This window comes from Egretta garzetta, unplaced genomic scaffold (genome assembly GCF_000687185.1).
Source record: "Egretta garzetta isolate BGI_Z169 unplaced genomic scaffold, ASM68718v1 scaffold64, whole genome shotgun sequence".
Classification (NCBI taxonomy): Eukaryota; Metazoa; Chordata; class Aves; order Pelecaniformes; family Ardeidae; genus Egretta; species Egretta garzetta.
Window position 1 is genome coordinate 1,268,324 of NW_009259596.1, and position 24,115 is coordinate 1,292,438.

Consider the following 24,115-nt stretch of genomic DNA (forward strand, 5'->3'; position numbering starts at 1 on the left):
CAGGTCAACATTACCAACTCACTTTTTAAACTAAAATCCCACCAGAACCTAAAATAGCAAAATGCTTCTCTTTATCTGCTATTTCTTGTTCCTGTTTTATCTTCATTTTGAGGGAGGAAGAAACACTAAATTCTTCTCATTCCTTTTTTTCTTGCTTTGTGTTTCTAGTTTATAAAGTGTGCAAGCTGGAAATCGTCACTGTTCTTGCTTGGGAAAAATGTAATTAGTTGCATTAGGAAAATATGTTTGCTAAGAAATCCATTGAAAAGTCCATGCACATGTTAGCTTCAAATATTGAAGAAAAAAGCTGCAATTATCTTTAGGTACAGTTTGAAGTATTTTCCAAAACTTGTGTTTACAATGTTTTATTCTTAATGGAGTAGGATTTCACATTCAGTTGTCTTTCTTCAACTGTTTCTGCTGCATCTCTGAGCTGTTCAGAATCATAATTCACAAGTCTCTGCTAGATGTTTTTTAGCCCTCATCAATATTTTTGTTCTATGGTTCACAAATGCAGAACTATTGACTATTGACTATTTGGGAGCAGGAAGGCAGGTAGAGAGTCTAACTGACATTGCGTGCAGTATTAAATGTCATGTAAAATGGAATTCAATCAAAATCCTTCATAGGTTGAAAGGATTCTTTTCTATTCTCCACATACATAAAAGATATTAAAATAGTGGTATGAAACTTGCAGTATTTTCTCTTTTTAAGTAGTGCTTATTTCTCAGAACAGTTTCTTAGCTTTCTGTGAGGTTAGAATTCTCAGTGCAGAAGAAGCCACTTTGCATCTGCTCTAGTGTCAAGATTAAATTTATTTGTCCATATAATCTGCATGTGCTTTGAGACAGTTGTCTTTGTAGAGAGGCACCTACAGGGATTTTCAAAAGCTCTTTAGCAGATAGTAAAGATATTGTGTAGATATGGCATTCTCCCATCACTGGTTCAAGCATGTGGAGTACTGTGTCCAGTTCTGGGCTCCCCAGTTCAAGAAAGATGAGGAATTCCTAGAGACAGTTCAGAGGAGAGCAACAAGGATGATAAAGGGACTGGAGCATCTCCCCTATGAGGAAAGGCTGAGAGAGGGGACCTCATCAACACATACAAATATCTTAACGGTCGGTGTCACGAGGACGGAGCCAGACTCTTCTCAGTGGTGCCCAGTGACAGGACCAGGGGAAATGGGCACAAACTGAAATGTAAGAGGTTTCAGTTGAATATGAGGAAGAACTTCTTTACTTGGAGGGAGACAGAGCACTGGAACAGGCTGCCCAGGGGGCTGTGGAGTCTCCTTCTCTGGAGATATTCAAAGCCCGCCTGGACGAAGTCCTGTGTAACATGCTGTAAGAGAACTTGCTTTAGCAGGGGGGGTTGACCAGGTGATCTCCCAAGGTCCCTTCCAACCCTTGCGATTCTGTGTGATTCTGTGATTCTGTGATTCTGTGATGTGACATTGTCCGTGTTTCACTTTTGTGTGCAGAAGTTTGTGATTGAGAGAGAAAAAACCTGCAATTCATGGTATTCTTGTATTCTTAAGACAAAATAAAAATAATTATAGCAACAACATGAATAGCTCTAGTAAGAACTTGAAAGCAATTTAGACTGATGGCTGCACTTTGTCCGTGTTTCAAACTGTTCACCGATGTCTCCACCATGCCTTGACAATATGGCCAGAATCTCAGCTTTTCATATCATTCCCAGTCTCCTACTGATGTCTGTGCGCTGCATGTTCCAACCCTGTGAGTGCCCAGACTCCTTTTCTAAAGTGTTTTTATGGCCCCTACCAGATCCCTGGGGAACTGAGCATCTCATAGTCTTTTAATGTGTTTTTTTTTTATGACAGTGCCTTTGGGGTCATTGGGGAAATATTATCCCTTTTTTGCAGATGGAACACATCAGGTTCCTTACAAAACACAGTGGTGGCAGTTTCTTTCCTTTAAAACATAGCTGCAGCACACAGACACATTACTCTGTCAGTTCAACCCGTTAATCCTGTATTCTCTGTTTAATGGATTTGTGTGTCTTTTCATGTAGGCAATGTCTTCATCTATACCTTAGACAGTACTTGAAGAATAATAATAGCCATTGTTTCCCAGCCAAAAGCAGTAGCAAACTGAAATTTCTTGGGAGACTGCCTCTCTCTTTGGGCAAGCTTTCTAGACCTGTTTTGTACACCCAGGAGTTTTGGTTCAATCCAGTTAATTTGGGTGTTGAACTGAACCAGGCTGAGCCTCTGAATCTTTGGAGGTTCATCTGTCACTGAATAATGCAGCCGGACGGAGGGAGACAGTTGAATAGAAGTCAATATGCCAACTGTTCCTTCATTTATTACTGCCATATTAATAAAGTTGATAGAGTGGAACTAATCCATCTGCTCACAATTAATTCCCTAGCAATAAGATACAATTTCACTATTTCATGAGCTCACTCTTTGACTAATTTTATTAGAATTCCTTCCATAGCATCATTTTTAATCACTTTTCATCCAGTTTTAGTTATGTGAAAAATAGTAGAAAAAGATGGACTAAAGAGACATGAAAGGATTTCATGAGAAACTCATGCCAGCTTAAATAGAACCAGATCAAATAAAGTTAAGTCAGCAAGCCTACAAAGGCCAACAGAAAAGCGTTCAAAATTACCTCTTTCACGGGAAGCTTTGTTCTGTCACGTCTAAAATGCAAACAGACAAAAGAAATAAGGCAGCCCCGGCAGCATCCTACGATAAGGCAGGGCTGCGGTGCCTTTGGGGAGGTGGCTGGGTGCCCTGCCAGGCTGATGGGCAACGCTGCCCAAAGGACTGCAGGGTCAGAGCTCAATGGGTGGAGAGGTCTTCTCCCTTCTTTGCCAAGAATTAGATTTATCTCATCCTCTAGTTCCCAGACACGTGTAGGCTCTGGATGTTAAAAAGATGCAGGATTTTGGCTACATGTTGGTTGTATGCAATGCTAAAATAAATTCCCATGATCTTAGATATCTTTCTGTTGTTATTGAGTTTAAAACATGCTGATATGCTGATCCTTTATTAGTCTGGTAGGGGGAGCCTTCAGTGGCTTGGGCTGGGTGCAATTTCAGACATGAGTACCTAAGCAGAAATGAGCTGGTTTTCTAAGTGTTGAACCCACCTTTCCTGTTGATCATAGGGGTTTTCATACAAATGCAAGAAGGACGTTTACTGAGAAAGCTGAGTGTGGAGCCTAGATACAGGCATCCTGGGTGGAAGTTTCCAAAGCATTCAATTCATTAACATCAGTCTACTTCCACTGCAAACGATAGTGTCAGCAACAGCTCTGAATGGACAGAGTTGGGTTATTCCAGAAAAGTTGTAAAAATCCTACCTTTCTGTTTTAAAATGCCTTTTTGAGCTGACAGGTAGCAATAGCTGTAGATGCTAAAAGTAACTTTAGTTTTGTTGTCTGGTGCTCTGTCACTGCTGGAGCACTGACCATTTGAATGAACACTGAGGGACAGTTTGTCCCTATTCAATGTGAATTTTCCCAGGAAAGTCGTGGGCTTCTTACCTTCTCTCCTTTTAGCTGCTTCCAGTTTGGTGGAAATTTATGGGGCTAATCTGTAGGCAATTATTGCCGTTTCAGGGTAATCATTCTTTCGGTTGGGCAGAGGTGGTAAAAAGGTACAACAGCAAGTAAAAATCCATTCGTAGTTAAGTTAGATCTCGTAACCTAGAGCATAATTACAACTCCAATGGTATTATCTATATGACATTAATTCCATGATATTAGCTGCATGACTGTGGATCATCTTTATAATGCTTTGGTTCTCTCTCTCTCAACCACACACATCTATATGATTTTAAAACTGGTAGGGTTTGTTAATATTTGTGTAAACCTGTGTGTAAACTATGTATATATATGCATGTGCATATGTAATAGAGACAAAATACAGTCTGGTTATTGAAAGCTGAGCTAAGTCAGGCACCTAGACTATAAATAAATAACATATGCATTAATAGATCCAAATTAATAATTTGAGACAACTCTAGAGTAGCAGGCTCAAAAATCTGTGTGATTGCTTCATAAAGGCTAAAACTTATTCCCTTGATGAAGAAGCAAGTTCACTGTAGTGTGTTCTGGGCAGGAACAATTCTTTTTTCACACAGCAGATGGACTCCAGAACCGTTCACTGTCTGAGTATCTACCAACTGCTGTTGACTGAAAGCTATCTAGATGTGCACAGGAAAGCTTTATTCCTCTTCTTTGCTAGGGTCCAGAAAATCTTCTGTAAAGATAAAAGAAAGTTTACTAGTAAAATGCCAAACCTGTCTTATAAAGAGTCGCTTCTAACTGTGCACTGAAGTACATAACACTGGGGAATTTTTTCTTTTGATTCTAGTCCAGACATTTGAAGGGCCTTTTTATGTCTGCCTTCTAAAAATGAAGGTTTGCAGGGAGAACAGACACAGAGAAAGAGCTATCATTTAAGTTTACATGTCTGGCTCTCGTCTTTGCCTTGAGTGATCTTTTGTAAACATACTTAGGATCACCAGATGTTTCATCTTTGGGCAAGGCACAGGGGATGTCATGTCACTGCAGCACCTGAAGAAAACCTAAAAAAAATCTGCAGACGGCTGGAAAAGTCCTTAATGTGCCATGCATTGGTGGAGCTGTGGTAAATCTGCGGCTGCCGCAGATTCATTTTGCACTTTATATTAAATATGTCAGCGATGAAAAAAGATTGGTCTCCCACAAAAGTACAGATGAAACAAATGAGGCTCATTCAGTGATTCACAATATATCACAACTCTATATTTTTAGATGTGAATTACATATTAAACACAAGCAGCGTCCTTTAAAATTGATGGTTTGCATACTTTGAAAACACAATGAAGTCAAAGGGAATTGGTGACATAGTTTGACCTGCGCATTGATTGTGATTAGTAATAAACCAGCCACATGAAATAGTTGCTAATGATATTGTCCAAGGAATGCAATTAAAATCCATTTTTGTTTGTTTAAACACATAACCTGGGCAGAAGTATGAACAAGAAAATCCCTGTTAAGTTATTTTATGGCACTATGTCGAGAGCAATGACAGCACGTTCAGGAATTTCGGGCTCTCTTGTGAAGTCCTGTGCAAATTGTTTTACTGCAAGGTAGGAGCTTTCTGATGTTAATGTTAGTTGAAGTAGTACTGTCAAATAGCTGTACCGTGTGTCCAGACCCAGAGGCTCCAAGACAAGATCACAGTTTAACACTAGAAGATACCATGCCATTCATTTTGTCTTAACAGTTTTCCCTAGTTATAGAGTGTCAAGTGTAGAACGGGACAACTTTACAGAACCAGCCACACAGATCTACCATTTCTCTGACTTTTTGTGCACAAAATGTCCTTAACCCTTTGAAGTCAGGTGACAGATTCTCCCCCTTCATGGAATTTAATAAGATCAGAATAATTGTGAGACAACTATTTCACTTTGGGGTTTGATTGCATAATCAAGACCCACTGGTATTTACTAAATTCCAGGATGGATTCATGTCTCCACCTATATCAGTGACACAAATCCTACTAACTGTCACATTTCACCCTGGCAGTATTAGGACATAATTTTAATTTGTTCATTGGTCCACTTTAGGTATAGCATCCTAGATGTAGCATAATTTCATGGAAACAGCGAATGGTATTAGACAAATGTTACCAAATTAATTTTAATATCATTCAGAAAATAAAAATAGAAATCAGCCTACTTCACTGAAGAAATGGCCAATGAAATATTTTTTCCTCTTTAGAGAAATTGCATTTTATTATTATTTTTGGTTTTAAGAATGCTCCTTCTTGAAATAAACATACTCCAGTAAAAGTCTGTTTGGATTTGTGTTGGGTTTTTGTAACTAATTAGTGGTACTAAGCATATGTAGTTCTTTAAAATGGCAAATTTTGAATTATGGAAAGTTACCACGACTAATACTCAGTTTAGTCAGAAAGGGCCACAACTGCACTTTTCATACAGTATTTAAAAATAAAAGCACAGTAAGTGATGATTGCCATGGTTAAATTTTCGTAACATTTTCTCCTTTGTCATAAAATGATCTTTTTTTCTCTATTTTAAGTCCTGGTTTTATAGCTTCTCGGTTTTGGTGAAAAAAAAAAACCCTCACTATGTTCTGGTGAGCTTGTCACAATACAGAAATGTGGGTGAGACGATAAAATATGAGACAGTAGACACTATTTCTTAAGCTACCGCAGACCCCAGAATGCTCCTATCTTCTCATGAAACAACTGGCAATAGCACCAGCTTGGGCAATGCAGTATTTTTACAAAATAATTTGAAGAGAGATTCATCTGAACTAATGTAGATATATGCCTCTGAAGTGTTCTAAACCCTTTTTACAGTTGAGGGAGGTTCTTACCGCTAATTTTTTAGGCATCTGGCATTAATTAATTTGCACCTAGGCTAATGCCTATAAAATGTATCAGAAATGATCAAACAGTGAGAAACTCAGCTGTTTATGAAGTGTGTTTTCAGAGTATGCCATTGCATTAGCAGGGTCTAGTTCTCTACTATTCTGTTGATTTAATAACGAGCGCATATTTCTGTATCCGAGCACAAATATAGATAAAATATTTCTGTGTTAATTGTGGGTCTTAGTGAACTCTTCTTTAACTAGAACATGAAAAAATGTCAGATTCTTTTCTATGGAGAAAATTAATTAAAAAGTGAATATCTTTAAAGGTAAATATTTATGTTAGCCTTATGGTAGTGTCTGAGGTTTACTATGGAATACATCTCACATGAAGATCCAGTCAAAAGACTATATTTATATTAAATCCTTTCCTTCAGTGCCCCTAATAAGTTTTTGTAACTCCTTTACTAGCTCAAATATTTTCCCCTTGAAATTGTTATTTTTTCTTTCACTTTTCCTGATTTTTTCTTTCTTTATGCACCTGTATCTCCTGAAGCTAATTTGGGGCATTTCGTCACAGAAATATATTCCATATGACTGCAGATACGCATACAAAATTGCTAAGGGCAAATAGGTAGAAACTGTACAATAAGTAGAGACAACATGACATTACATGAATGTTATGTATGTTAGCCTTAATAAACTTTCTTATATCTTTAGAAAATGTAGTATCTTGTACATTTACTGTGGATTCAGATAATTTATTACTAAACCATTGTCTGAATGGAAAAAGGGTTTCAAATTCCATACAAAATATATGTACTGAAGAGCAATGGATGAATGAATTGCAGAACCAACTCAAAAAATCTTTTCACATCTTTAAAAGCCCTTGCAGAGGATTTCAAAGTCATATGGATGGGTGCAGTGCTGTCATTTTCATGGATTTCATTTTAATTCAGGACTGTGGCTCTCGAATTCGACCAGAGGAGTCCTGTGGCTTGCAGCCTCTGTCTCATGAATACCTCTCAGCAATTTCACAGACGGTGTTTAAGACCTGTGAAGCTGGAGACACCAAAGGTTTGTACTTAATCCTCTTCCTTCTGAAAATTAACTCACGTACCTCATCAAAGTAAAACTAGAAAAAAAATTCTTCCTCTTTTCTAATGACATGCACTAACCTATGCACAATAAATTTAAGTAATAATTTTTAATCATTACAGATTTTTAAAAGCAGGTTAATTAGTTTATGTGACAATTTTTTGTTTAATAAGTTTCTAACCAGTGATCCACCACTGCTTTTGTTATTGTCATGTAGCCTTTAAAATGCATTGAAATATTTCCATCAAAACTATTTAAAATAAAAATGCTTTATTCTAAATGGCAGGGATTATCTACTAAAAATAGAAATTAGCTTTCAGAAAAGAACACAGCATTTTGATCCATTTGAATTCTATATTTCCACTTCTATATCAGAAACACAAAAACAATTTACAGTTTCAAACAGCAAAATATGTGGGTTTACATGTATTGATACCTTAAAAAACAAGATGGACAAATGAAACGTTATACAACAACCAATACAAGCAAGACGTCTCTTCGGTTTAGTGAGAACGCAAATTACAAGAGATTGCCAGACAGGTATTCATGTGTAAGTCCCAGACACATGAAGATTTATGCAAGGGTACTTTAACAAATCTGAGCAATTCATAGGACTACTCAGGTATGCAGTCTTATTCTTAGCTTAAGTCATTGCTGGATTAGACAATAAATAATTTTGTTCAATTCTTTATTAGACAAATGAAAAATAACCCAACGCTCCTGTAAGGTCTACTAGCACGACTGTATTTTTTATCTCGCCACGGATAGGAGCAGCTTCTCACAGCAGTAAATTTGCACAAACTCATGGAATAATCAGTACAAAGCAAAAGGAATGTGGAAGCTGCCTGAATGCATCACTTCATGTGAAAGAGGGGCATATATTAATTTTGTGTTATATGAAGGGAAGGCATAAAGGAGATACTGTTGTACCTAGCAGCCTATTTTAATCACACAGCAGGCTGCGAATCATGAAGAAGCACAACCCATCCTTATGCTTCTATATCAGGACATAAAGTTCCTGACTAGAAAGCCCATAACCACAGAAGAGTCCTTCTGAGGCAGACAATCTTTTTCTCCTGATGTATAGCATGCTTCTTTCTTTTGAATGCTGCATCTAGTTAAGTGAAGCTGAGTATAAAATATCATTACAGCCTTACTGTGAATAATATACACAACTAAAATGGAAACAAACTTCAGGAGATGTAGTCTTGAAGGAAAAGTATGTTAAACAGGGAAGAATAATTTCTGCTTATAAAGTGAAAATTGCCAGGAGGTGTCTAATGAGCCTAGAACTGGCGTTTGCAGTACCTGGCAACAAGTGGCTGTATAATTTTAATGTATATCACAACTTCCAACTGGAACTGGAAAGCATGACTTTTTGTGGAAAATAAGTCCACATTTGTAACAACCAAATGACATCCCAATCCTGGCAGTGGGCATCTTCCTAATATGCATGGGAGCAATTGCAAATTCCCAGCTAAAGCAGCAACATTTCTTTTACTTAAATAAGTTAAATTTTCAGAGAAGCCAAGCAATGTCCTGTTTCCTCTCAGAATAGAACTCAAAAATTCTGCAGAAGCAAGTTGGCATCCTCCGTTGTTCTTATGCCAGGGAACAGCTTAAGTCTATAGGGATACTGAGGTACTGTCTCAGAAAAGGGACATATGCTGGCAAAAGCTTGTGTTTGTGCAGACATAGGCAGAGGCAGAGAGACAAAACCTTATTTCCTCTGAAATTAATGGTAAAACGTAGAAGTCTGCTTTGCAGTTCAGTACAACCAGGATTTCATGCTTCTTTTCCAGTCCTTTGGTGCAGAGACAGGTTCAGGGTCTAACCAAAGGCAGAACTGACCACCTCCTGTCCCTAGTCACCATGGCACTATTCGCTGGAGGAAGCTCAGCATCTTACCACAGATGCACTTAATTTGCTCCATTTCTTTCTTTCTCTTTTTTTTTTTTTTAATCCATAAATACAAATTGTAATATTCAACAAGGGAAGTTTCTCTCTTTTCATCTTGTTTGGATCATGGAATAAAATTATGATTCTTATAGCAACAAAAATCCTTTTTCCTTCAGAAAATCCCCTTTGATTCAATGGGGTTTGAACCAGGCTATCATAGGAAATTTACCTCTCTCTTCAGTATTGCTGCACCTTCAATAATACAGAAGTCAGCAAGCACTAACCGGGTGTTTGGCTCCTCAGAGAGAGAGAGATAATTGATAAAGAGCATGAGAACCCCAAGCTGTGCTGAATTCCTGCAAGGTAAATCGGGCTGTGGAAATTTGGTATGCAGACAATTACAAAATCTGTGGGTTAGAGACCACAGCTTCACTTCCAGTGTTCTGCCTTGCTGCTGTGACTTTGTTTGGCCTCACTGCTATGACAGACGTGTTTCAGTTGTATCCAGCTTTCCACATTTTCCCCAGTTGTATCCGGTTTAAAGGAATTCTGTACAAGCTCTCCCTTTGCAGCCAACAGCTATCTGGATTTAGGTCCAGCAGAGGCATAAACTGATATTCAACCCAGTGAGGGGTTGGACTAGATGACCTCTAGGGGTCCCTTCCAACCCAAAACATTCTATGATTCTATGATCCTGTGAGTGTCTCCTTTGATTACAAAGAGTAAATTTCAGTTTGGATATAAGTTTGCAGGCCTAAAGCCATTTATTCTGTAGCACTGAAATCACATTTTTTTAAAAATAATTTTACTTTTGCTGTTCATAAATGCAGCTAAAACCAAAAAAAAAAAAAAATTCTATATCCTATTCACAGAGAAAACATATTTTAAAAGTCTTAGGATGCCAAATAGACATCAAATGTAAAAGTAAACTAGTCAGAAATCAACAAAATATCTTTAGCATCAGTTTAGGTTAAATATTTAAATTTGGAGTTGTCAGTTTAGCTTTTTTTTTCTTTTTATATGTATAATTTTTTGACACTTTAGAAAACTTTGATTTTGATGTTGAAAGCAAAATATGTGTATTTGTGGCTATGGCAATGGGAAAGGTTGAATAAAAACAAAAGAGGCTAAAAGCCCTGTCCAGAAGAAACAAAACTATCAAATTAAGTGTACAGCCACTATTGGTTAGAACTTTTTAACTTTAGGCTAAAATTTTTTTAATACAATGTAAGCAGTCCTAATGAATTTTTTTAAAAGTATATTTCTTTTCATACCATTTCAGGAAAAGAGTTTATAGGAGCACTGGCAATATATAACCTTGTATCTTAAGCAGAAGACTTATGTTTGCAACTGATACACTGCTTTAATGAGCCAAAAATCCAGTTTACTTTCATTCTTCCTGTGGTAACCTCTTACTTACATGCTTTCATAAAACTTTTTTTTTACCAGTTTTTCATTTGGGGATAAATTTAAACTAATAGTAAATCTCTCTTTCTTGCTCTCAGTGAATTGTAGGTAAACTCTCCTTCACTTGGTAGAGCTGGTTGAAATGGTGCTGAAAGCTACATTGTGTGCTGTTATTTTACATAAAAAGGGAAAACAGCCCTTATAATTGCAATAAAAAATAAGCTTAATTTCCAAACTAATATTGATTGTTTGCAATTTTTCATTATTAATTATCTTCCTCTTTTATATATGAGTTTCATTTTACCTTTTAACAAAGTCTTATTTTTGAAGGTTAGGAAGGCATTGACTAACTTTTGTGAAGTTACAATAGGAAAAGTTAATAAAAATCAGATTAAAAATGCCTAACTTTACATGCACCATTTAAAAATTATATAGATAAAAAAACTGCAACTATTATATTACCATTAAATGTCAGTGCTTCCTATGAACATGAGTTTATCTCCACATACCCTTGTTCTCTCTTTTTTTTACATTTGCCACTAACCTTTAGCGTATGCCAAAAATGGATGTATTTTTTTCTTAATACACCTAGAGAGCTATTGAATATAAATCAAACGCACCATTTGAAAGAAGCTTTTCAAAAGGTACTTCTCACTTTCAGTTGCCAAAGCTTAAACTTGTATTGTTCAGATGTTTCAGCTCCTCAATATTCATTTTATATAGTTCTACTTTTCTAGTTTATTACCTAAAACCAGATCAGCTCATAAATGTATGGGGTGTTAAGAAAAAAATACCATAAAATGAAGGATTCCAGATGCTGTAGACATTGCCAGAACTTTCACATATTTGGTTTGAAAGAAAAATTTCAATGTCAGGAAAAAACTGCCCAATTTTCATATATTTTTTTAAAATATAAACCGCTACCCAAATCAAATTTCAGATCATTTATGAAGAGCTCTACAGCAGTGGTCTGAATCCAGACCTCAAATCAGCCAACCATTCCGTCCCTGCTCTGCTACTCAAAAGGCACAAAGCAATAAAAGGTGTTCACATAGCTCCTATTGCTGCGTGATCTGAGACCTTGCGCTTTTCAGTCTCTTCTGCTACAAAGCTGGGGATGACTCTTTAGCCACGGATTGCAAATGGGATGTGGAGGGACCATGGCAGGAGCTAAGGGCAAGATCCACAAGTGGTGATAGAAATCTTGGAGTGCGGGGCCATGCCTGGCCCCAGAGGTGGCCAGGAGGCCACAGCCTAGAGTGAGGGACCTCAAAGCCGAGCGTGGGCCAGCATGAGGAAGGGATTCACAATGGTCAGCACTGGAGGCTGCAAGAAATAACCTAAATTCATCCCTCGTTTTCCCAGATGAAGGCTGGAAGAGCACTCCCTGCTCCAGAACCCGGTTGTCCACTTTGTACCTTTAGATAAAGATTCACTTTAACTTCTAGATAGAATGTCTACATAGAATCTCACCCAGAGACCAAAGTTTGGACATTAGGAAAAATTTCTTAACTGAAAGGGTTATCAGGCATTGGAACAGGGTGCCCAGGGAAGTGGTCAAGTCCCCATCCCTGGAGGTATTTAAAAGATGGGCAATGTGGTGCTTAGGGACATGGTTTAGTAGTGGACAGATACGGTTGGACTTGATGATCTTAAAGGTCTTTTCCAACCAAATGATTCTATGATTCTATGAATGTTATCCTTATGGACAAACAGCTGGCTGATTAGGACACGGGTAATGCAAGTTTGGAACTCCTCTGGGCAAGGAGCACTGGGCAGCTCCATCTCCCCACTTGTAGCCCATCACCATGGACCTGAGCATCCCTCCTTCCTCTCCTTATGCCATGCTGAATTGGGCTGCTTGCCCAGTGGCAGCCTTCAGGAGGCACCCATGGGAACCTGGAGAGCTGAGCTACGCTCACTGATCCACAGCATGGTAAAGTCAGTGTCCAGGCTTGTTTTTAGTTCCAGTCTGCCTTCATTTGCTCCACACCATCTGCAAGTGCAGCTGAGGGTGGGGCGAGTGTGCTCTGCACAGGGCAGAAGCAACAGCAGCTGCGCAGGCTGCACAGCAGCTGGAGCTGCACGGCCGTAGCACTGCGGCGTATGTCCCACCCTTAGGTGTACCAGTGCGGGCTGCCATACAGACAATTCTGGATGGTTTTATTTAGAAGGACTCTTTTATCTGCTAAGACAACTCACCCTGCTACTTACCAAAACATACTCGCTCAGGACTTTGGCTGCCTCCCTGGGAATTCCCTTGCTCCTCAGGTAGCAGCTGTCTTTCCCAGGGCCGCTGGGATTCAGCAGGGCTGCTTCACTCAGCCTCCCACTCAGTCCCCGGCCTGATAAATGTTGATAGGCAGCAGCCTTGGGGATTTTTGTTGTGGCTTCTTGTGTCGCAGCAATCCATCAGGCACAGCGAAGCACGCCCGGCTGCCTGCTGAGCTGCTGTCTGGTAGCACCGAGGGTCACAATCTCTAAATCCAGGTCTACTCTGCAAGCATTTGCTTCTGGAGCTGTTCGCTGGGCTGCAATGAGAAACCTGGTTGGTCTAGCAAGGCCTGATGGCGTTGACACAAGGACCTGGGGGCCTCTGTGCTTTTCCTTGTGTAATGACTTTAATTAGAGGCAAAAGCAGGTTTTGCTGGCAGAGCTACATAGTCACTGGGAGATGTTGCCAGGACAGTGCACTTGTACGGGTGAGGAAAGTGTTTCTTGTGTTGATCTGAACATAAAGGCAACTCGAAAGTTTTCTGTCTTCCCTCAGAAATGAAATACCCCTGACTTCCAGTAGGATTTTGGAAATCAATAGCTCTAGAGAACCAAAATAACAAAACCGTCCAACCTTAGGTAAGAGATGCCTAAAACTCACTGAACTGTCGTAATCCCACTTTACGCTCCTAATCTGTAAAATCATTTTTGAAGATAGGGATCAGGCGCTAATAAATCACATAGGTTATTCATCTCACCTTACTTTCACCTACTGAAATGTGTATGTGTAGTCTGGGATGGTTCTGTGAACTCTCACAAATTTAAGAAATTAGTATGTCCAAGGGTAAGTCATCCTCTCTCGTTATCTGTACATTATCTGTATAATCTTAGACTCATTTTTCTATCAAGGGGCTCTCAAAATCTCACCCAAATTTTAGATGTTTAGTGGTAGATGAGAATGTATCTTGCCTTTAGACACTGCTCAGCGTGAATATTTTCTCTTCCTATTCAGCCTCCTCATCCCCTTTCCCTTTCTCATAAACCTTCTATGGAGAACAGACAAGCTGCTACAAGAAAGGCAACATGAACTGAGAAATGAACCCACACACGACTGTCAAACTGGAGCATTTGCAGCTCTTTCATGGAAAAGGAAAATTCCCATCCTTGCTAAATGAAAAGGGGGAAGGAAATAGTCTCTTCAAAGGGTTGGGGAGCATTTCATTTAGGAGAGTTTCCATGAGAAAATACTCAAAAATATCTTGCTCGCTCTATAATAAGACTGCTCACAAAAATACAGAGGAGATGCTGACATCCCATTACCATTTTCCAGGGCAGTGGATTGTCCCTTGCCTCAGCTGCTCTGACAACAGGACCTGTGACTGGAGAGAAATAACGTGGCAGCCCCACGGCACCGCCCCGGGCGGGCGGATACGCTGTGCTAGCCAAGCCCCAGCTCCAGCGCTGCGTGGAGGGCAGAAGGGTATGTTACAGATTTTATATTTTAATTTGGTTTTATTTACCTGGATATTTAGCATCCTGAAGCTTTAAAAAAAAAATTTATGATTGATGTGTGAGAAAAATCCCTTTTTATTATAACTGGAAAAAGATTCACGTGGAACATCCACAGAGGCAAAACCCAACCATTATCCATAATTTAGCCTCATATGCAGACACAGTTGTCTGCTGCCATTTCGCATAGGAGCTTAGGTCACACCAGTGGAGCTTCAAGACCTATGGTGTACGTGGCTTCCGGTTAGACCTGCAGTGAGTATATAAGGACAGTAAATGGAGGATGGATTTGCATTGTTGTCACAGTTTTTCTCTCACTTGACATGCAAGTTGTGTTTCTTCTGCTGCATGCCTAATGCATGGCATTGCTTGTGCACACTAATCTTACCAAGTCTTCTTGCACATTCTTTTCTTGTAGTGAAGCTTCTAAGGTGATTGCTTGGAAATGCAAGGTCTCCTTAATAAGCATGCTATGACTGTAAAACTGTTGAGAGAGAGCTCTGGTCTGAGGCTCAGGTACCTTACTGAGGATACAAGTATCCAGAAAGTAAGTAATTAATTGTTATAAAGATTTTTATAGTGCATTGTCTAGGTAAGAAAATAGTAACTAAAAGTGGCATTTTGATAAAATCCAAGAGCCTTTCTATATAGAAAGAATATGAAAATAATAGTCTTTCAATTAACATTTCCTCTTTCTTTTCTGGTCATTTCTTGTCCTGCACAAAGTTCTTGATTGCCATGTGGCTTTATTTCTGCCTGTGATTTTCTCTGTTATTATAGAGCTGTGGGTTTCTCCTAACATATTTTTCTAAAAAAACATAGGTTTACATGACAGAGGAGAAACTTGATTTGCTCCTCATGTACAAAACAAGCATTTCTGGATTGACCACAGCAAAAAATATAGAAGAATTTGATAGCTTTGCTTTGGTCTTTAATTTCCATAGACATCAGATTGCTTCAATAAGCAAATACCCTTTGGTCAGACAGTTGAAGGACAGCAGAGGAACAGTATGCCACTATGGAAGTGGATCGCCAGGGTGTTGCTGGGAGGGCTATGCCGACATCCCCACCTCCTGAACCTGGCCACTCACATTCACCAGTGTCATAAATGGGACAACATTTGTTAAGGGTCCATTAAAACCAAGTATATGAAATGAATGTTTGTGACCTTGACTTCTTAATGCCAATTCCACTATGTTCTGACTCTATGAGGTCACTTGATCTATTCTAGTGTCGGATGAGAGCCAGCTCCTATGTGATCTACGCTAACACCATGCAAGAAAAATTTTGGTAAAACTAATTGCACTTGTTTCCTATTCTACGCCTTTTGCAAAAGTCTTCTGTCATTGCCTGATAACCTTCACTGCTCTGTAGAAATCTGCTGAATCACTCCTGTCACCTCTGCACAGATGTCCATTTAACTGGCTTAGTCTTTTAAAGTCATCACTCTAGCGTGTGGTCCCCTTTTGGTATATTTCTCCTATATCTTTCCCTCTGACGTTATTTTTGTCATCATTTTGCAGTGGTTTTAACTTTATGTGGCATTTTTCAATAGCATTTTTGCTTATTTTACCAAATAAATAAATGTAGAGCATGGACTAACTCCCTCATGTCAGTAGAACTTAAGAACTAAGAGAGATTTTCTTCATGCCCAAGTCAGATGAGTAAAAATGGTTCTCTGCTTGGGTGACAAGGTCTTGATTCTTCCTGTGATCAAGGCAAACTTGAGAATTACTTTACACAGTCTAAGCAATGTAGTAGAAAAAGTATTTTTTTTTCAGGTGCTCAATGAAAGAGATGTTTGCCTGTCAATTGTATTGTATGCTATTACATATGTTTAAGCAACCTGGATCTTTTATAAGGGAGCTATTGAGTAGCCAGCAAGATATAATTCTTGTGAACAAATACATTTTTATTACACAAGAGATTTTGGTAACCACCTATAAATATTTATATTTCCTGATTTGTGATATTAGTTTCAAACCATTATATACCTTGTCTTTAAGCACTACAGAGATCACTGACTTCTCAGACTAATGACATCATAGTTTCCATAATAAAATAAGCAGGAGGTTTCAACGCTGAAAATATAAGCAGATTGCAAAAAAAAGCATGAGTGCAAAACAGAAGGGCAAAAATCATCAACCCAAGTGGGGACACTGAGATGACCTAGAATGCTGTTTGATTTATACTGTCATTTGCTGAAGTTAGCTAAGAACAACAGAACTCAGTCATGTGTCTGTTGCTCAAAATGGGCTCAACTAACCTTGTGTGCCTCTGTATTCTGGGGGTTTTTAGTATGCCACCACACTTTGAATATTCAGCTTGTGTAACTTGGGTCTCTGGAGTTCAAAATCCTTTACAAAGGAGTCACGTATCATGAGCTACATCTGAATTCTTGCTCAGAGTTTATTCTGAACTAAGGCAACAAAACCTCCATACACCCCACATAATTACTAATCCTTCCTCAGGAAAGCAGACATATGTACATCCGTAGTGTCTTTGGGTCAAATGACATCATACCTTACATCAAAACACTAACAGCCCTTTATGACTGAATTTCACTTCTGAATACCTTCATAAAACATTCAGAATCGTGCAAAATTTCACCAGGTATCACAGGTAAAGCAAATACTGACATTTGTGATTCACTAGGCTGGTCTCTGATTTTTGTCCTGGAAAAAATATAATTTGGTTTCAGGATTCTGATCCACTGGCTTTACTTCTTGCAATTAAAAACATCACGATAAGGCATTATAAACAACATAAGTGTCTGTGATTATGTCTTTTCTTTCAAATAGGAGGTGTTAATTTCTATGCCATTGTCAAATTCCAACTATGATAACTGCAGGCTTTTTTCTTGTGCTCCCCTATTAGTTTTATATGGGGAAAAAAAGAAGAAGAAAAGAAAAAGGCCTACTTGTCTTTCTACTTTTAATGAATTTGAAGGGAAGAGTGCAATGAATTAACCACTACTGTGTTGTGTCCCTGATCTGGGTGCACTTCAGCAACTGATGAAATAAGACGTAAAATGAATGCTCTTTTGGGCTGAAATGTAGCACATGTAAGACCAACTGTATCTTTAAGCGCAATCATTGTGTTTTACTCATGTTTCATAGAACAACAGTAAAATGCAGCATTCAGATATGTCTCTTGGTCATTAATCTCTTGTATGCACTTGTCAGCGTTTCTGAAATATGTTTATGGTCATCCAAACAGAGCACTTCTTTCCTATCTACATCATAAATAAGCCTTCAAAAATGCTTTCTAATTTGTTTTCTAACTCCAGGCTGCTTTCATGTCTTGTATTAAAATTGATTTGTTTTTCAGAGCTCATCTCTAAAATTATCATCTCCTTTCTCTACAATAGAAATTCATTTTCCCTGGCTATGACTTCCAATTGATTTCACATCATCATTAACTGCTATTTTAATTTGTGTGCATATAAAACTGTCTTTGAGCTAAGTTGTTTCTGTTTCATAAAAACGTAAGACCACCTGTCGTGAAACAATAACGCTCAGATTGGTGGAGACATGAGAAAGGATACACATCCACAAAAACAGTTTATGAGGCCTGATTTTGCTTTATGATGTGTTAGCAAGACTAGTCAGCCATATGTTTGCATTTCAGACACGGTAAACAGGAAAATTTGGAAGTGTTGAGGCTAAGGTGATTCTGGCTGAGTAGATGTTCATTCAGTCCACTTTTAATACCTGTAGTCCTTTTTCTCCTCCATTTTCAACTCTAACTAAGGGTAACAAGGTGCAGGCTGTATTTTTCTTAGGGAACTCTACATATATGTCCTAACTCAATCAAAGAAATAGGCAGTCATAATAAAAATATTATACCTGTATTATATTGGCTTAACAAAAACCTCTGTAACTGTGGTTCATGAGTTTTTGTTGTAAGATTTATACAATTTTATTAAGACATGATGCTTTGATTTTTTGTACAAGAACCTTAAAAAATGGGCGAAGGAGAAGGGGTTCTAACAGGTAATTATTTATCCAATTAGCAGCATATAGAAAGCTCGCCTCAATAGCAGGGGGGATATGTATTTTGTTTATCATTAAGAAACACTACTCAGAGTTTAGCCTTATAATAAAGTACCATTGAGTCATGTGTAATTAAGAACAGGAAATATGAAAAGGCAATATTTGCTGAAGTACTTAAAATTCAGCTGTTAAAACAGGAATTTTAACTTATAATTTCTTAATAATATTTTAAAGTTAAGTAGTGTTTTGGACTTACAGGTGTTTAAATTTCCTAAGTGTGGTTAATTTATAATGATAGGTCTGGTTAAGTAGAGAATTCCACTATGCTTACACAATCTTTTAAAGCCTGTAAGCTATAATGGAATTTTTCACACCAAACATTTGCAACAGAAGACACTGAGAACATCTGTCTGCATGAAAGTGTTGTTCTTTGTCTGGTAAAATTATAGACTTATGTATGCCTGATCCTTTAGTCATCCTACAGACAAATCCCCCATTGACCTGAACAGTACATGACTAAGCCTTGTGCCAGACTGTAAAGAATTTTTCATATTTTACACACCTGAGCCATCATTTTGCTCATTATTCTCATAGAGCCAAATACAGAATCATCCTCAGAGCCCCTGGTTCAAATCAGATTAAGTACTGCCTGGCACACACGGCTATAGTAAGTTCATGCAACTGTATAGAAATAAATGTGGCCATAGCTACCACACATTCAATTCTACTGAATGATTATTCTAATTCATCGAAGCTCTTGGGTTAGTTGAAGAGTGTAAGTTTTCTTCCTGAGGCTAAACACCACGCATTTTAGCCTTTGAGTCTTCCAAGCATTTTCTGAACATGAAGCTGACTTGCAAAAGGTGGATGCTTTGAAAGATGCTCTCTGATGGTCTGCATACCACAAGAAAATGTGTTTGGCCAGCTCTGCGCAAGGGCAATTTGAAAAGCAGGTGGGATTACCTACAAATGTCCTCTTCTTCCACCTGGATTTTTTTTTAGGGAAAAAAAAAAAGAATTTATTTATTTTTCCAGGAGTTAGTTACACATGTCTCACAGCATGGTTGGACCAATGGTTAGAGGCAGATTGTTGGATGTAGACAAGGTCTTAATGAATGGGTGCTCTGTGTGTGCAGATGTGCTGTGCTATGCATCCACCAGCCTGGGGTGCATTGGGTTACAAGGAATGCGCACCCATCTTTCTCTCTGAGATCTCTCTACTCACTGGGGGAGCATTCCCTTCAAGATCCCAGCACACACAGCCTCCATACTGTGACTGCTGAGGACTGCAAATGGACTTCAGAGCTCTCCATCAGGGCTAGAGGGCAGGCACCGTAGGTTTCACGTGTTGCAGTCCTAGTTTTAACAACATATCTTCCAATGATGACATGATTTCACTGTGAAAGAAGTAGCTGGAGTTAAACAGATTTGCATGATTCCAGTGATACAGTCGCGATATGGCTAATAGCTATGTGAACAGTTGAAGACCTTTTGACTGAAAGCTAATAGGGTTGTTATAATTGACTGACGTCTTTGCAGATAACCTACACTTCTGATCTGGTTTTCAGTACAAGCACAAGTCCACTTTGGCTCATTTCTCTCTCCCCCACTTACATCAAGTTTTAACTATTCTCTTAGCAGACTTGTTTCTGAGTGTTCAGGTTAATTTCCCTAGGGAAACAGCCTGTATTCCTCACCAATGTGATGTTGCCATCTGTCTCATTCCTGACTCAACCTGCTCAGCCACACCTTCTCCTAGGAGTAAGTACACATTCCCAGATGGACACCCAGACACTTAGTCGCATTAGCTGTCTGATCTAATTTCCTGACCTTCTGCTTTACCTCCTCATAACAAGCTCATTTAAGAGTGAAAATGGAGATGTCCTGAGACTCTGAACTTACTCCTTCAGAGATGGGCTGTGTGCAGCCTCGTCAGTCTTGTGATAATATTTGAAGAAGTATGCCTGGGCCCTAACAGTTTTTTATTTTGTCCAGTTATAATGACTGCTCTAAAGGAATCTGCTCTGACTGCTGTCACCCCCTTCATGTTCTCAGAAAATCAGGACAATGATAATACTATTCCAAGGCCCATCTGATATTGTCGTATGGCGCCCAGCATAATGGCACTTAAGGGCTAGAACTGTCACTTTAAGAAGTGATCTTACCTATCTTTTCTCTCCTGGTACTGGTTTTCTAAAGGAGTATTCTATCCCACCTGCAGACTTGGCCAGCTAGGTACCTCAGGGTAGACTTGAAAACTCACTCATGGATCCACTGTTTATGTGTGTGTGTGCATGTAGGAGTTGTAAAGCCCTACAATGCTAAAGTATTTAATAGTGCAAATTGAGGGGTGGGGGGAGGGTTGCTCTGGTTTTGACATAACAAAAAATTGGGAAAGACGCTGATGAGTCGATCTCAGTCTTTGATGCTCTGCAATGTTTGAGACGTTGGAAATATTTAGAATGACACTTCACACTTAAATTGCTAGAGAATACACAGCGTTGGCAAAACTAGGTATCTGTGCATCATGTTCATTGGCCTTGGCCATGGTTCTTCTCTCCTTTTTTTCCATGAAGGGTGGTGTTCTGCTATTTGAATTCACTGGTAGGTGTGAGTAGACCAAATACAGTTAGAAGGAGAAAATATCTGTCAGAATCTTAGTCACAGTAGAATGAAGAGTGAGATAAAAATGCCACATCTGCCAAATCAGTGTAATTAAGAGCTGAATATGCTCCTTTGCAATTAGAAATCCCCATGTGCAGTGATAACAAAATGGTATCATATGTTATTAAGCAGAAGAGAAACAATCTAGCATGTTCTACCAACTGCTCTGTGCGTGTAACCTGGTAGAGCCTGTTTGTTATTCTGCTAACCATGTTCTGTGTTTTTACAGAAATGTTCTCACCCACATTGCAAGATAATGACATCCTTGCCGGCTAATACCTGAGAACTGTTTTTTAAATAGATATACATCTAGATACTACAGTGGTGGACTTATGAAATGGAGATTAAAGAGACATGGGTATAGACAGACCGGAGAGATTAAGAGGTTTTGCAAGTTAAAAGAATTGTTAAAGCCTCAAGTTAACCTACTTTAGAATTAGGACATACTGTCAGCGTGGACTGTCTTCCTAATTGTAAATAATTGTGTGCATGTTTGTGTCCATCAGAAAGGGAAAGAGAGACTATCCAACCAGTCCTTCCAAGGATCCTTGACTTCTGAGAGCCATGTTATGCTTAGTTTAAAGAGGTTTCTTCCAACACAGTGTGAAAAGAGTTGGAAATCCCCTTGCATGGGAGGGAAGTGCTTGTGCAGTCCAAGCATGAACAGCAGCTGTTTAAGAACTTACTCCATGAAGCAGCTTTGAGAGGTCCAGGACAGGAGGTGGAAGAGCCTCTATATGCTCAATGCTTGTTTTAATTTGTTCACTACCATACCTAATCTATCAAGGGCTTCTCTGCAGCCCACAGGGGGTAAGGTGTGGGATGTTCAAGTCACTGTCATGCCCATTCTTGGCCCTTGCGCCAGATCAGGGAATGTTCATCTGAGACTCCTTCCATTCTACAGGAACTGTCATTCATACACTGTTGTGGCTTATTTTTGCTCACAATAGGTTCATAGTGGGAACTGGAATTAGTCCCTAAAACTGTCATTCCTGAAGGGAATGTGTAAATAGATATGTATTAGATGAGAGAAGTCCAAGATACTTTCACCGCAGAAAATCTCTAAGCAGCAACTTTGGAAATGTATTCTTAAACATGTAATCTTATGCAGTCTGAATTTTGTTTGCATAACCAAATATTCAAGGTGGAATTGGGAAAGCATCAAACCCCAAATCAAATTAAAAAAAACCAAACAACAAAACCCCAACTTACAGGGTGCCAACTACCCTGAGAGCCAGAGAAGCCAGGAGAAGCAGCATACTGCTGGGCAGAGAACAGGGCTGTCTCTGTGTTAGGGCTCTGTGGGGTTTCTGACTCCCAGTTTTACATTTATGCTCCTCTATGTGGATTCCTGTCTGAAGTGGCTGTGGTAATAACTGGTTATGCATTCAGCTTCATTGGCAAACCACAGTGAACCTGGGTTCTCTTCCCCTTTGCACACTCATCATTGCTTACATTTTCTCTACTAGTCTTATCCACTAAAAATAGGCTAATTACATTAAAAAAAAAAACCTCACACATTAAGTTCCATGGTCTCCACATACAGAGGTGTTTGATTTGTAGGGGAGTCTACAGAATGGGTAGGAGAAAGCCCAAGTTGGACTTCATTCATTTGCAAGTTCAGAGTAGCCCAACGAAGACTGGTGACACTTGAAGTACTTCTGTCATCCTGACAGCACTTTCAACTCCCTTCGAGCCATGCTGCTTCCTTTCCACATCACACATGCCAGGACTCTGTTCACATTATCTGCCACCAAAATAACCCCTTTTTTTCCCCCTCTGAAATTGCAGCAAGACCATTTCTCTACAAATGAGGCAGCAGCCGCATCCATTGATGTGTGTGTGTGTTACTTTGGTGTCAGTTCTAATGGACGCCATTTACGGAAGACAGATATTAACCAAGACAGACGTGCTGTGTAGGAACAAACCACATGAAAAACTGGAGGAACGAAAGCAGGAAGCTGCAAGCAATCATGAGAGGCTCTGTACTAGCAATTGGAAGTAAATGTAAACTTAAACAAAAGAAATGATCAACAAGGATGAAAAATACAGGACAAACTTTGCAGTTATAGCCATCTATAACCTACACTTTTTGTCTTCAAAACACATAATATAGCTTTTTCTTAATCAGATCACAGAGGTTTTGCTCAAGGAGAACTTTATTATTGAGATGTCAGGCCTGGAGAACTGGCAGCTCACAGATGTATTTCTTGAACATAATGAGAAGGGTTTGAAAACCTCCAGGCTAGCTGTATTCTTAGGTTTTGGGGTGTACACCTTCTAAGTCAGTCATATCTTTGTTTCTATCCAAAGATTCTTTTTATAGGTGACTCAACTAACAGAGGGATGATGTACTATCTCATAGAAAGAGTGAATAAGACTCTTCAGGAATGGCAAAAGACTCATGATGTCAAATGTTATAATAATATCAATGAGGGGAAAACCTTCATCAGTTACTCCTACTACCCCCAGTTTTGGATGAACGCAAGCCAGAGACCAACTTTTGAAAAAGCGCTAGAACAGCTGCTGCAGAGGTACCGTACCAACTCCACTGCTGGCTTGTTTGTGTTCTCCTTCAAGTCACAAATGTGTTTTACACATTTTACAATTAAAGTCAGTAAACAATTGAACATAACGTGTGCAGACCGTATTGTGTGGTTGAAAAATAGGAGAAAATGACATCAGGCCTCTGATCAGGGTGCCAGATACAGTTCACTGAAATGCAATGCAGTGCAGTTAAAATGTTTGCCATCTGCTTTAAGGCAACATGTGTTGTTTTTTCCTTTCTGGGTTTCAGATCGCGGCCCCTGGAGAATACAGACCAGACCGTATTAATTGTAGGTGGCGTTCAGTGGCTTAATTCCAATCACCTGCAAATTATCCAAAAGGTGTTGAACAGGTAATGTTATGTGCTTGGTGTTATTCCAAGTTTTGGTATGATAAAATATGAGAAACAACCAAAAATTTTAA

At 38.9% G+C, this 24,115-nt stretch overlaps 1 protein-coding gene across 1 annotated transcript in view; it reads left to right on the forward strand.

Moving 5' to 3' along the window:
* Positions 1-24,115, forward strand: part of CPED1 (cadherin like and PC-esterase domain containing 1) — a 152,154-nt gene that overhangs the window by 119,571 nt on the left and 8,468 nt on the right. The window contains 5 exon segments of the mRNA XM_009638151.2: positions 7,319-7,436; positions 14,308-14,393; positions 14,395-14,457; positions 23,459-23,679; positions 23,943-24,044. Coding sequence (XP_009636446.1) covers positions 7,319-7,436; positions 14,308-14,393; positions 14,395-14,457; positions 23,459-23,679; positions 23,943-24,044 — 590 coding nt within the window.